The sequence below is a fragment of the Phyllostomus discolor genome, chromosome 13 (genome assembly GCF_004126475.2).
Source record: "Phyllostomus discolor isolate MPI-MPIP mPhyDis1 chromosome 13, mPhyDis1.pri.v3, whole genome shotgun sequence".
In the NCBI taxonomy this organism is placed as follows: domain Eukaryota; kingdom Metazoa; phylum Chordata; class Mammalia; order Chiroptera; family Phyllostomidae; genus Phyllostomus; species Phyllostomus discolor.
This window is the reverse complement of record NC_040915.2, coordinates 42,356,570-42,370,260: the sequence shown is the minus strand read 5'-3', so window position 1 is coordinate 42,370,260 and position 13,691 is coordinate 42,356,570. Positions and strand designations below refer to the sequence as shown.

Sequence of the window (13,691 nt, the reverse complement as noted above, 5' to 3'; positions counted from 1 at the left end):
CCTCGCCGTGTCCGATACCCAGAAGTGCACTGCAGAGCGAAGGGAGGCCGGGCAGAGGGGGCGCGGTTTTCCCAGGCACCCCACCCGCGGCGTCCCGGGGTGTGGTCCGTGTGTCTCGGATCGTCCCGTTGGCCGGTCAGTGACTGCCAACGGCCGTGACCCCGAGGGTGGGACGCCTTCCCTCTCCACCCAGCGACGCCAGCCTTCCGTCCCTAACAGCGGCGTCAAATTCCCTTTCCTGGTGAATGCGTACGCGACAAAGGCGTGTGGTTGTGAAGAGAAGGATCCGGTACGTTAGGGAGCTTTCGTGCGTGGGTGTGAGACCGTTCGGGGCGAGACTGTACCCGCCCGTGCGGTGGGCCGGGCACTCGCCCCCTTGACCGAAGGTGATCCCCGAGGGAGACATGCCGGACAAGACACATCGGCCCTTCCTCCCCGCAGCGCGGCCGCGCACCTCCCCGAGCAGGCTCAGCCGGCTGCGTGTGCTGCTGCCACTGCCCCCTGGGCCACGGGGACGGGGCTCGGCCAGGACGCCGGTGCCCGCGTCCTGTGTCCAGGGCCAGGCTCTCTCGGGCGTCTCTGCTTCCCCTCCCTGCTCTCCGACGCCCGCAGCGCCCTCGCTCAGGACGCCCGGGGCTCCCAGGCGACGAGGCACCGTGGACGTGTGTGTGTGGTCATCGTCCTCCAGCACTTGCCCCCGGGGGTGAGTGGTGCTCCTGGGAGGCACATGTGGGTCGCCGGGTGGAAGAGGACAGTTACGGTGAGGCGGTGAAAGCCCGCGGGCCGCACGGCTTCTCACACTGTGTCGCCCGGTGAGCCCTGTCCGCTCCGTCCCTACCCCGCCCCCCCCCCGGCGTCCCCCACCCTCCCTCACGCCCGGGCCCGGCCTCCACCGCTTCACCCCTGTCCCGTAACCTGTCCTCCACACGGCCGTGGGCGGGGGGGGGGGTTCTGAACAGCGCACCTCAGCCTCGGGGGGGCCCCTCCTGCCCCGGGCTCTCCGAGTCTGCCCGCCACGCTGGGGACACGGCTGTGACTGTACACGTCTCCCCTGAGAGTCCACTCCACCCTTTGGCGGCGATGGTGGGGGGCTGACCCCCGCTCCTCTCCCCTCCGCGGCCCCTAGCGCAGTGCCCGGCGCACAGTAGGTGGCCAACAAACACCTGTCCGGCGACTTGTCTCCCAGAGTCACGGGGGGTCTCAGACGAAGTGACTCAGTGATTGGTGTCGCCGAGCCCACTCTGTCAGAATGTTCTGGAACCGGGGGCCCGGCGTGCTGGCGTCTCCGCGATTCCTCCAGTGCTGGGGTCCTGGGCAGAGGCCTCGTGGGTCTGAGGGCAGGGAAGGGCGGCGTCCGGGGGACAATGGACGTGACCCCGGGGACACAGCCCTGATCCCGGACTTTCTGGTCCTCCCCGCCCGAGGGCGCCCCGTCTCCCCGTGTGGGGCCGCAGGTTCCTTCCTGGTCCCCCCAGCGCCGTTCGTGACGTGGGTGTGAGAGCTCCCGTGTGTGCGAGGGCGAGCCCTTGCCGCAGCGAAAACGTGGGGGCCGGCCGGCCCGCCCTGCGGGGCTCTGCCGCTGGAGGACACACCCCTTTCCTGCTTCTCTTCCTCGTGTTTCTTCTCTCCCATCGGGGGGCTCCTGACGGCGGGGTAACTCACATACGGGCACACTGGGTCAGAACCGATGGACGGCCCGGCCGTTCCGGACACATCATCCCCTGCCCGCAGGCCGCCGTCACTGTCCGGACGGGACAGAGGGACAGAGCCAGGAGCCACGGCGGGGCCGCCCCTCCTGGTGGCCTGGTCAGGGTGGGTGTGGCTGACCGGCTGCAGTGCCACCCGTTCGGCGTTCCTCTCCGCTGTCTGCCCCGCGGGCCGGGACTCGAGAGAGCATTCGTGGCCATGTTTGAAGGCTCACAAATGACGGCCGACCGGATCCGCAGCTCATGATGATGAGGTCGGCCACAGCAGGACACTCTCATCCGGGGCTCAGAGATGGAGCTGGCCTCCCTCACGTGGACATCTGTGGGCGGGACGGGGGCGGGGTGGGTGCCGCCACTGCCCCCCGTCCTAGCAGCTGCCGAAGCCCCCCACCCGACCGGGCGTGTGCTGCCTGCCTGCGTGCTGCCAGCACCGGACACGTCCTGCTAATTTGGAAGGAACACGCTCCCGGGGAACTATTTTTACCCCCCTCGGCTCGGCCCCCCCGGGCCTGTCTGGGTGGCTTCTCCCGGAATCGCTTTGTCCGGGAGGTCTGCGGAGATGCCGCGGGCAGGCCGGCGCGGCGCGGCGCGGCGGGGGGGAGGACAGCTGCCCGGGAGCGTCTGCTCCGCAGCAGCAGGGAACTCTCGCTCGTAATGAGAACGCCAGATTGCCACGCCGAGCAGCGCGCGTGGGGCGCGGGGCCTCTGAAGGCAGCCGCGCTGCCGGCTCGGGCTGCCGCCTAAATGATGGGATTAGATCAGTCGGCGCTGTAACGAGGCGGGTAATCAGGGGCAGGCTGTTCGGGACAGGCAGGGACCCCGCTTCAAGAGGAGGTGACCCTGAGGCCACCCTGTCTCTCTGACATAGTGGTTCTTGGCGGGGGGAGTGTGGGGGGAGCAATGTCACCTCCTCTAGGAGAATTTTGGAATGCCTGGGGACGTTTGGGGTCGTCCCAACGGGAGGACAAGCTGCTAAACGCCCGCAGTCCCCAGCACGGGCCGTGCCTGTCCCCAGCGTCAGAGTGGCCTGGGGGGAGAAACCTGCTCTCAGACGATGGAGCCCCCGGGTCCGTAAGACGAACAGGAGAATGTTGGTCGCGTGGCTGCCCTCCACCCATCCGCCCCCCCCCCCAGGCAGATCCTAACGAGGCGCTCTCGACGGGGACGGGAAGTGTCTCCCCTTCCTGCCGCCTCCTCACTCTGATCTCCGCCCACACGTCGTTGGATAGCAGCTGGGCGTCGTATTTATAGCCACGCTTCAAGGGTAGGCTCCGAGATGTGGAAGCAAAAAAAAAAAAAAAATGGCCTTCCTCTTGATGGGCAGAGATTTCTCTTCATATCTGGGAGACGGGCGTGGACACGCCGTGGGTTGATTCCATTTCAGAGACGGGACGACGGCGTAACTCAGGGACGTGTCGGCGAAACGCGGCCGTGCGCCCGCCGAACCTCCCAGACCCAGAACACCGCCAGGCGGGCGTCTGCCAGCGCGGCTGCCGGCTTTCCTGCCCGCGGCCTCGTGTGCAGGCGCCGCCCCGGCGGGGCGCCTCGTCCGCTTTGTCCGGAGCCCCGGGCGAGGCCGCCGGCCCCGGGAAGTGGCCGCGGCACCTGGACGCGGTCCCGTCCCCGCGCCGCCGAGACGGGCGCCCCGCTGAGCGAGGCGAGATGTGGGGAAATCTCATGTTTCTCCGGGATGAGAAAAGTAATTACGGGAACGCTCGGAATTGGACACCGAGGAGGAAAATAAATTGGGTGGAAATTGGCCCGGCGAGTGTGTGCACGCTCCGAGACGGAGAGCCGTGCCGTGCCCGCTCGCCGGGCCCCACCCCCGCCAACGCCGACCCTGCGGAGTGGGCGGAAGGACTCCGCAGCCTCGCCCATGCCCCCCTTCTTTCCTCCCCACTCCCCCCTTGCTTCTCCGTGTTCCAGCCACCTTGGAAGACACAAGGACGAGTCCCGCAGACTGTGGCGGGGGCCGGGGGGTGGTGGCTGGACGCTTGGACACTGTCACGCCTCACGGTCCACGCGGCACGGACCCGGCCTGAGTGGAGAGCGTGCTGCACCTGCCGGACGGGCTGCGGCGTCTCGGGAACGGGGTTTTAGGTCTGGGCCTGCGCGTGCGTGGCCCGGGCACCCGGCTCAGCACTTCCTGAGCCGCCGTGAGTGGGAAATCTGGGGGGCTGGGGGGGAACAATGCCAGGGAGTCACGGCATTCCCACGTGGGGGGATTCTGCTCGAGTCTGCAGACTCGCTGCCTGACCCAGTGGACGGCAGCATCACAGGAGTGGGGATCGGGACATTGGGGGTGCAGGCGGCCCAGGCCAGCACGGAGCTTCCTCCTCTCCCTGCCCTACCTGCCCGGTTCCAGCGAGTCCCCAAAGCCACCCTTGTGAGCACCGCGGTCCCCTCCTCGTCCCATCCCCTTCGCTGTGCTGTGCTCCCTGGGGTGGAGGAGCGGACCACGATCCACCCACTTCCTGGCAGCTTTCCCCGAGAGCCATCTGCTCTGGGCCCCGTCTGGGCCGCAGTCGCCTGTTTAAGAAACGGACGTGAGAAGGACAGCGAGACGCATGGCTCTGAAGCGCCTCATCCCATCAGATTCGACAACTGCCGGCCGAGGCACAGACCCTGCCCGTCTGTCCCCCTAGAACGCTCTCCTCTGCCCCTCGGACAGTGCGCCGCCCCCCAGGGGTCATCAGACTGGTCCCATGGGCCCCTGTCGCCCGTCCGGGAACTCTGTGCCCGTGGGAGCTGTCTCTCCCCACAGTGTTGCGATGGCCGTGGTGCCACGTGGATCGGCACTTCACCCTGCTCGCTGCAGGCCCGGGGACCCCGGGAGGGGCTGAGCTGCCAGCCGCCCTGCCCCAATCTGCCTGCAGCAGCACCTTCGTGGCCATCACCAGCTGACCGGGCCCGGCGCGGTGAGGGCCAGCTGGCCACGGGTCCTCGTGTGACCTCTGTGGCCCCCTCGGGCTCGAGAGTCAACGGCCAGCACCCCGTGCGCTTCCTGAGAGTTGCAGGTGCTCAAAAGGCTTTCTGCCTGCTCTCGGTCCAGCCCAGGGCCTGTGCTCTTGACCTTGGCCGCCCCGCCTCCCAGGCCGCCATTGCCTCCTCCTCCTCGGGGGCCATGGGCTGTGCTGGGGTCACCAGCTCTCCCTTCGGGCGCCTCCAGCTGTCTGCCCAGCCCTGGCGCCCGGCTGCTGGCTCCCCGCCCATGACGTTTTGGGCTCCACGGACCCCTCTCAGGGGATGGTGGGTGGTGCTTCAGGTGGATTCTCTCAGACCAGCGGCTCTCAGTCCTCAGTCGTTCTTATGGGCAACCCACTGGGCTTTGTGTGTTCTGGGAGGGTCCAAAACTTTTGCTACATTTCAACTCCCATTCAGTGATCCCCTTGCACAGCTGCGGCCTGCACAAAAGCAGGAACCTTCGCGAGCATCGCTCAGCACCGTCTGTGAAATAGAGTTGGGCGAACGGGAAGGAGACGAGCAGGTCCACTCCTGTGAGGTCCACTCTGCACGGCGCTGGGGGTCTCCGCCACGCCCCTCGGGTGGGGACAGGTGATGCCGGGTGCCCAGTTGGAAAGGAGGGAGCAGAAGTCTCCCCGCCTGCAGGCGGCGTGCTGGCGAGCTCAGAGGCCCCGAGGAAGCGACTCGGAGCTGGCACAGCCGATACGACACTTCAGCGGGGTTGCAGGCCGGAAGGTCGATACGAAAACGCATTTCTGCACGCGAGCAGTGCGCGTCGGAAATAAAAGGAAGGAGACGGTTCCGTCTCCAGCAGCCTGTGAGAGGATAAGGCACTTAGAAATGAATTCACAACAGGGAGGGCAGGACGCGGCCCCTGGGGGCTGCCACCAGGTAGGGGTGAGAGAAGCGTGAGAATGCCCACGTGCGAGGGAAGTTGTGTTCGGAGGCCGGGAGACCTCCTCTCGTAGAGAGGGGTGTCCGGACCCCCCAGATTAGCCTGTAGATGCAGTGCAGTCCCGGGGGGGCATCCCTACCGCCCCTTCTGCGGACGTTTTCAAGGTGACCCCGAAGCTCACATGGAAATGCGAGGGGCCCGGAATAGCCAAAACGGTTTCGGAAAAGGAGAACTGATTTGGGGGCAGTTCGCACCTCCCGACTGGAAAAAATTACCGCAAAGCACCGTGGGTCGTGTTCACACGGAGACCGTGTCCCCGGCACAGAGATGGACACTTGGATCGACGGGATCAGACCGAGTCCGGAAATAAACCCCTAGGTGGACGGTCAGTGAGCGGCCACTGGGCAGGTCAGTGGGGAGGGCGGCGGTCTCTGTGCAGACGGAGCTGGGAAGCCGGTGACCTTCGCGCAGAAGAGCCCCCTCTCGTCGGGGACACAGGTGGGGTCATTCACATGCTCGAGTATTTCGGGGTGGATCGCACCGCAATGCTTAGAGAGGCCCCCCAAACACGGCTGATCGGTGGATGGTAGCGGGGCGGGTGGCTGGACGGAGGGGTTTCTGGTGACGTGTAATGAAGTGCTGGCGGTGGAGCCCAAGTAGCGGCGGGACGTGATCGCCCCCCACCCGATACTGGTAATGCCCCCGTGTGTTGGAACTTCTCAGGAGAAGATGGGGGGGGCGTTGATGCAGGCACAGCCGAGTTGTTGTGGCTGACACGTCTCACCGTGTCCCCGGCAGCCGCGCCCCTCCGCCGTGGTGGCGGGGGAGGCGGCACCATGGAAATGGGGTTTGGATCTCGGAGTCTGGGTGGGCCAGAGCGGGGCCGGCCCTCTGGGGGCTGGATGGCTTCCACGCCGCTTCGGGTAAATGCCGAGGACGCCGCCTCCGCCAGACACGGGAGGGGCATGTCTGCTGCCCCCCGGGGAGCCTAGCCTCCGAGCCCAGAGTAAACCTGCACGCCAGGGACCGCCGGATGCGGTTGCCTTGGAAGCTCCTGCGAGCGGCGTTGAAATTCGGGGCCCAGACGTGCTACCCCTCGGGGACCTGTGGGGGGAGCCGCAGCCTCCCCTCTGTTATTAGAGTCTACGGCTTCGGTGGCGCAAGCCGATGCCCGCGGAAGGCTCCGGAGCTCAGCCCTGCCCTCTCCGGGCCCTGGGCTCACAGAGGTGGTGTCTGCGGAGCCCTGGCTTCGTTGTGCGGAACACGGAACCACGAGGTGACAATGACAATGACGCTGAGACGGAAAGCCCCTGAGCGTGCATTCCGGGAGCTTGGGTTCTGGGCCGGAGCCGCTCTGCGGTGCACCCACAGGTGGTGCCGACGGCGGCTTAGACAGGACGGCAGAGGCTCACCCCCCGGCGTCTGTCTGGGTTGGCCGGCTTCCGGGGGCCGTCCCCCTCATCCCGTCGCTGGGGCACGCGGTCCTCAGACTGCGGGGAGCAGGGGCGCCGTCCCTCGGAAGCCCATGAGCTCCCCCACCCCGCCCGGTGGGCAGAGCTGGACCTGACGCCACCAGCGAGGTGTCACCGAGACCCAGCTCCTCCTCCCAGCGGGATTAAGAAGCTCCGCCCTCGCGTTCTCGTGATGACAGCGGCGCAGCGGCGCCTGTTCTAGAACAGTCTGAAATGTTCCGGATAGAAGTAGTATTTCCTCCTGTCTCCATCCTCCGTCCAGATCTGCAGCTCAGTTCCTCCCTCCCTCCTCCACGCACCCGCCCCACGTCTAGTTTTTTTCCTGAGATGCGGGACCCCGGACCGAGCAAAGGCGGGGAGGAAGGACTGTGTGTGTTTGTGGGTGTTCTCTGGGACTTCGGGGTCTCAAGGAACACATTAAGTCATTACTCTAAGTCTGCGCAAACTCTGAATAAATAATTCCTTTCCTTTTCACACACAACAAAAAAAACCACGGGGACGCCCGTCACACTGGGTGGGGGCCCGCCCTACCAGCCTCACTTGAACTTGACCACCTCTGTGCACGTGAGGTCCCATCCTGAGGTCCGGGGGGCTGGGAGCCCAGCGCAGGAACTGGGAGGGGACGGCAGTTCAGCCCGTCACAGCGGCTGACTCTGTTTCCCCTCGTGCACCTGTTCCGAGGGTCAGACGGAGCCTCTGGGCAGACGCAGACCCACAGGCCCCTCCCCCGCCCCCTCTCCAGGACCCCCAAATGCCCACACACCCCCGCAGCGGCCACCTCAATGGCTCCAGGACGCCCAGGGGCTTTGAGAAGCGTCCGGAGAGAGCATTTCACGCGGGGACCAGAGGGGACCCCGAGACAGACGCTGGCAGGGTGGAAATGAGGCTTCTGTGTTCGAGATTTGTACTGAGCATCGATTTTCTGTAAGAGCACTTAATCACGCCCGCGGCGCGCTGGAGTGGAGCGCGGTTTGGGAAGGGGGGGGAGGTCCGGGGGCTTTAACCACTGGAAACCGAGTAGGGATGTCGGCTCCACGTGGGTGCTGTGGAGGGGGGGGCATGAGCCCACTTGGGTGCCCCAGACAGGACTGGAAGCACCCACGCGGGCCCACAACTGAACCCCGTGTGGACGCAGCCCCACACTCAGCCCGGTGGGAGCCGGGGGCGGCCGCTGCCTGGCACTGGCCTGGGGAGTGGGAAGGTGGCGTCGGCCTCACGTGCTGCCGCCCCATCTCTGGGAGCCCCCCACCGGCTCCCCGGCCACCAGCAACGGCGGCCTCACAAGTGAGGGGCCCCTGCCCTGAGGCCACGCCCTGGTGACCCAGCATGAAAGAGGGCAAAGGTCGAAAGAGCGACTTTACCAAGGTCACAGAGCCCATCCCGGCAGGGGGGAGGCGGGCTGTCACCCAGCCCAGCTGCACCGGCTCCGCCCCCAGAACCCGGCGCGCAGTAGGTTGTGTTTGACCTCCGTGTGTCAGCGTCACCTGTCCTTGCAGAATTTCCGGTCCTGTGCCCGCATCCCTGCCACGGCTGCTTCCTCAGCGCGGTCGGGGACCCCCACAGTGCCCCCCCCCGGAGGACACCTGGTTAACAGAGTCGGCCTTTGACACCCACACATCTCGGCGGCTGGCTGTGCCATCCCACAGGGAGCTGACGCCAGCCACGGCGTGGAGCCACGGGAGTCCACGTGTGGGGGGGGACCCGCCGCCTGCGGAGAGCCGGCTGTGGCGCCCGTGGGGCCTGCACCCTCCCGAGCGAAGTCCAAGTGCAGCAAAGCCCAGCTCCGAGCGAAGTCCCACTCCGTGACCTTCCTCACGGGCGGTGCGGGCGAAGGTCTCCACGCTGGGGGAGCGTGGGGGTCAGGACACACGGGGCTCCCACGTGCTGGTGTGTCTCGGACCTTCGTCCCTCCGGCAGACCTGGGCTCCTTGGGGCCAGGGGGCCGGTATGTGTAGCGAATCACTTTAACGTAAGACTTGGGAGGGGGCACCAAGAATGCGAGTGTGCCACCCTCGATCCGTTCTCGCCCGTCCTGGGGGGCTCCCAGAGCACACCCACGGGTGAGAGGGAGGTGGGCAGTGGCCCCCACCGCCTCCCTCGTAGTGACCGCCTGCCCGCTCGTCCCGTGTTTGCTCAGCCGTGTCCAGCCTCCAGGCCTCTCTCCAGGATTTGGGTGCTGCACTGCAGGCGGTCAGCAGGACATGCAGTGTTTTAAGCTGTTTCCTTCCTGAGCTGTAGCTCCCCTTGCGTGTCAGTGAGAGACAAGCAGCCGTGCGTGTGCGTCGGTGACAACCGTCCAGGACAGTCTGAGAGTGGCCGCACCCGCGTGCGAGCGAGCAAGCGAGCAGACCGGGGTTTGCCGGGCCGCCAGCTGCTCGGGCCCCCGGGGGAAGCCCTGGCCGCTGACCTGGCCCCCCTCTCTCTCCCCCGTCTCCCGCAGGGCCAAGGTGAGGAAGGGCGTGAGCATCCTGAGCGCCCGGACCAGCGAGCCTCAGCAGTGGGACGTGCGGCAGGAGGTGGGAGACGCCGGGAAGCACGCCACGGCCACCGTGGTGTGCCGGCGCCTGGGGCCCAGCACACGCGACAGGTAAGCGCGCCTCCCTCTGTGGCCGCCACGCGGGGTCCCCCGTGACCCAGGCAGGGTGTCCCCCTGAGAAGCTTGGTTGACACTCATGTTTGCTGCTGCTTAGCCAGGCTGCTGACCCTCAGCCCTCACACCTGGGCAGCCCCAGGTGGCCCTGGCTGCCGTGGCTCAGTTGGTTGGAGCGTCGTCCCGTAAACCACAAGGTTGCAGGTTCGAATCCCGGCCAGGGCGCATGCCTGTTGTCCCTGTTCCAGGTGCATATGGGAGTCAACCGATCAGTGCCCCACCACTCTAAAAGCAGCGGGGAGCCTGCCCTTGGGAGAGGGTCACCGAGGGGGCGGCACCATCTGGCAGGTCAGCCGGAGGGCAGGGCCCTGTTCGGAAGGCCCGTGGCCCAGGTGTTGGAGCGGAGCTGAGTCAGCGGGACTCCACTCTGCTTCGCTGAGGCTCCCGCGCCCTCTCCACCGACACCCGTGTCCCTGGGGGCCGTGTCACCTCCCGGTGCCCTCCCTGCGGGGCCAGAGGCGGGCAGCTTGCTTACCAAGTGCGAGTTCTTGGTGCACAGGGCTGGGCTCGTCCTCACTGGGGACGGCTCTACGGGCAGGAGGTGGCGGTCGGTGGCAGTGATGCACCGGGGCGTGCGGTGACAGGGGGTCCCGGACAGACATCCGACGGTCATTTACAGCGACCGCCTCCTGTGCCCAGCAGCAGCTCGCGCTCACGGCGGACTGTTGGGGAGACGCGGTGACGGGGGCCCGGACGTCGGACCCTGGGTGCCTGTGCCTGCCCCCCGGGGCCCTGCCGCCGCTGCTGGGGGGCTGGGCTGCTGCATCTCCCTCCCACGCCTCACACACCTGCAGCGTCGGGGTGCAGTGGCTGGGCCGTGGAGTGATTCGTTTACTCTGCAAATTTGGGGTCGCAACCTGGGTACAGACTTTTAAACCCTTGCGCTGTCATCTGGCTTCTGTGGACGACACCTCTCCTGGCAGCCCTGTCCCCGCAGCACTTCTGACGGCGGCGTGATGGGCATCCCGTCGTGGGGACGTCCCGCAAGGTGAACCACCCTGTCTGCATCGTGGGACGTTCACGCAGTTTTCACGCTCTGCCCGCGTGGACAGGAAACTCCTTTCTGTGTCAACCTCGGTCCACTTCTCGTCTTGCTCCGGGCTCCTTCTTTTTTTTAAGGTTTTATTTATTTACTTTCAGAGAGGGAAGGGAGGGAGATAGAGAGAGAGAGAGAGAGAAACATCCATGTGCGGTCACTGGGGGTCATGGCCTGCAACCCAGGCATGTGCCCTGGCTGGGAATTGAACCTGCGACGCTTTGGTTCCCAGCCCGCGCTCAATCCACTGAGCCACACCAGCCAGGGCTGGGCTCCTTCTTAGAATCAGAGAGTTCCGCCATTTCCCGGCTCTGGGTATGCTCGGTCAGGGCGTTTTCCTGAAGGGAGTAGCCACGGGGACGGAGGGACGGACAGACGGACCCTTCCTGGGACACGTTTCCCCCTGTGAGCCCCGCTGCTCGGCTGCAGAGAGAGACTCCGCCCCTTCTCGCTTGGCTGCAACGCCCCCTCCTCCCTTCCTTTCCTGAGTGGCCGACGAAACCCCTGGTGTCCCGAACAGCCAAACCCAGCCTCCACCTTTGTCAGCCCCGAGCACCGTTCGGACACCTACGGGCGAGGACTGGGTGCCCAAAGGCGTGCCCGGTCCCCCTTCTATAAGCAAGAGATGAAGCCACATTAAGTCTGTGTCAAATGCACGGGGCTCTAATTAGCCCGCCCGACGCGGGTGGGTTTTGCCAATAAAAGGGAGCGTGTGAATTAACAGGCGGCGGACTTATGTAAACAGTTCCTCGTGTCACACCCAGAAGGTGTCTCTCGGGGGGGGCGGGTGCCTTGCTGACGAGCCCTGAACAGCCCCGAGAGTCGCCCGTTGGCTCTGAGCTCTTTCCAGAAACGGCGCTGGGCAGGGCTGTGCTTTTGGAGATCGTCAGCACGCCGTCAGCCACGGCAGGACGGCCGTCGGGGTGCGGTGACACGGGTCCAGAGCCGGCTGTGAGGGCCGGTTAGACGGGCCTTTTCTGTCCCTGGCTCCCGTGCAGTGACACCGGCCGCGGGGCAGGATTTACGCCACGGAAACCGGCAGGCGCCCGGAGTCAGGGCTGTCTGGCGCCGTCGGAAAAGCCGGCTTGGGGCACCCCGGTGCACGCCCACCGCTCGCTCCCTTGCCCACGGGATCTGCAGACCCCACTGGCCGTCCCCCACGTGTGGGGTGCTGTGCCCCGTGCCAGGAGGGACAGCACCGGGCCAGAGCCGGGAACGCGCCCCACACCGCACCTCGCCCCGTCCGGCAAGGGCTGCTGCTGGCTGCGGTTTCCTGGGAACCAGCGTTCAATTGCCCTGGTGTTTAAAAATCCACCTTCATGTTTAGTACTAACATCTTCGGAATCATTGCATCTGAGGTGCTTTTATTACGTTCTAATGTGCACTGCGTTCAGGACAGGACTGTGAGAGCTATTTTAGAGAATTATCCTCGGGGCTTAGAGCGGGGACATGGCTCCCGCGTGGGTGTTCTCGTCGCGGCAACCGAGTGGGCGTCCCTGCAAAGCCGGCGGGGACGCGGGGGCTGCCGGCTGCGCGGCCCCAGCTGACACCGGCTCCCCAGGGAGGGCCCACCTGCCCCCTGCCCCGGCCCGGCCTCACCCCACCGGCCACTGAGCCTCACCAAACGCCTGCACCGGCGCTGGGTCACGCACGCCGCCTTCTTACGTTTTCCTTTCGGGCGTCGGTATCGAACTGTCGGGGTTACAGCCCCTGCCGGGCGGTGGGTGTGGCGCCTGGGAAACAGGAACTTAAACGACGGCCGTGCGGCGCGTGCCTTTTTGCGCCCGGCGCGCCACAACATGCCCTGTTCACGCTGTTTCCGTGCAGCTCCCGCGGGCGTCTGCGAAGGGGCGGGGGGAGGGGGTCTTGCGACCCGGGAGATGGAGGGGAGAGGTGGGACATTCAGAAGGAGGAATCGTCCAACCGAACGTGGGTGCAAATGTCTACAAACCGTGTTAGGAAATAACTTCCACCTCTCCGGGGAGATGGAGACGCTGGCACGCCCTGCAGGCGGCAGCGGCGAGCGCAGTGTGACCACAGAGGCCCGGCCGAGGTCCGGCGCGCTGCCCGCGGAGGCGGGGGTCTGAGGGTGAGACCGGTGACACGCCGGCCGCACGCTGAGACGTCCCGGCTTTCGCTCCCTCCCTTGTCCTTTTCTTCAGCTTGTTTTCCTTAACGCTCGAGTTTCACTTTTATACTCGGAGAGACACGTTCTCGAGCACAGTGGTGGGCCCGTACAGCACAGAGCGGGTAACCGGCCCCATCGCGGCGCCCGCAGGGCGGGGGCCGTGCCCACCAGGCACGCGCAGTAAATCAGCCTGACGCGGCCCCGAGGGGGGACAACGGGAGCCCCCTTCCTGCCGCCACCCGTCTTCCGCGCCCGTCCGTCTCCCAGAGACCAGGGCCCGCCCCCGCCCCTGCCGCGGCCCCCACGCCGCCGGGCAGCCGGCGTTTCACAGGACAGCGCACCCCCCCCCCCCCACCGCGTGGCAGAGCCCTCCAGGGTTTGTGCGGGAGAAACCACAGCGACACGCATTAGGACATTTTCAGAGAGAGAGCAGGCCCCTGAGCGCAGGGAGATTATTCTAATAACTTCAAATTAGTGCTCGCACTCCCCGGCCGCGCGGCTCCACGGCACGGTGACAGGTTGCTCCGCGGCTGCGCCGCCACCCGTCCCGGCTAACCCAATAAGGCCCCTCTCCCCGTTTCACCCGTCACATTAACTCCTCATAACGGGCCCTTGTTATTCGCCACCCGTCCCCGCGCGGCCCGGCGCCTTCTCCGCAGCGGCGGGGGAGCCGGGCCGGCTAAGTGGCCGGGACGTCTCATCCATCACGCCGGTAATTTTCAGCCCTGGGAGGCGGAGCGGGCGCTGCCGTTCGGGGCACGGGCAAGTCCCTTGACTGCGCGCGGCTGGCTCCCGGCTGCGGGGGCCACTGCCCCGCCTGGGCGGGGGGGGGCTCTCCTC

General features: G+C 66.4%; 1 protein-coding gene across 1 annotated transcript in view; it reads left to right on the top strand.

The window, feature by feature from the left end:
* Positions 1-13,691, top strand: part of TMEM132C (transmembrane protein 132C) — a 130,065-nt gene that overhangs the window by 71,111 nt on the left and 45,263 nt on the right. The window contains exon 3 of the mRNA XM_036014931.1: positions 9,478-9,624. Within this exon, the coding sequence (XP_035870824.1) occupies positions 9,478-9,624 (147 nt within the window). The remainder of the gene's footprint in view (positions 1-9,477; positions 9,625-13,691) is intronic.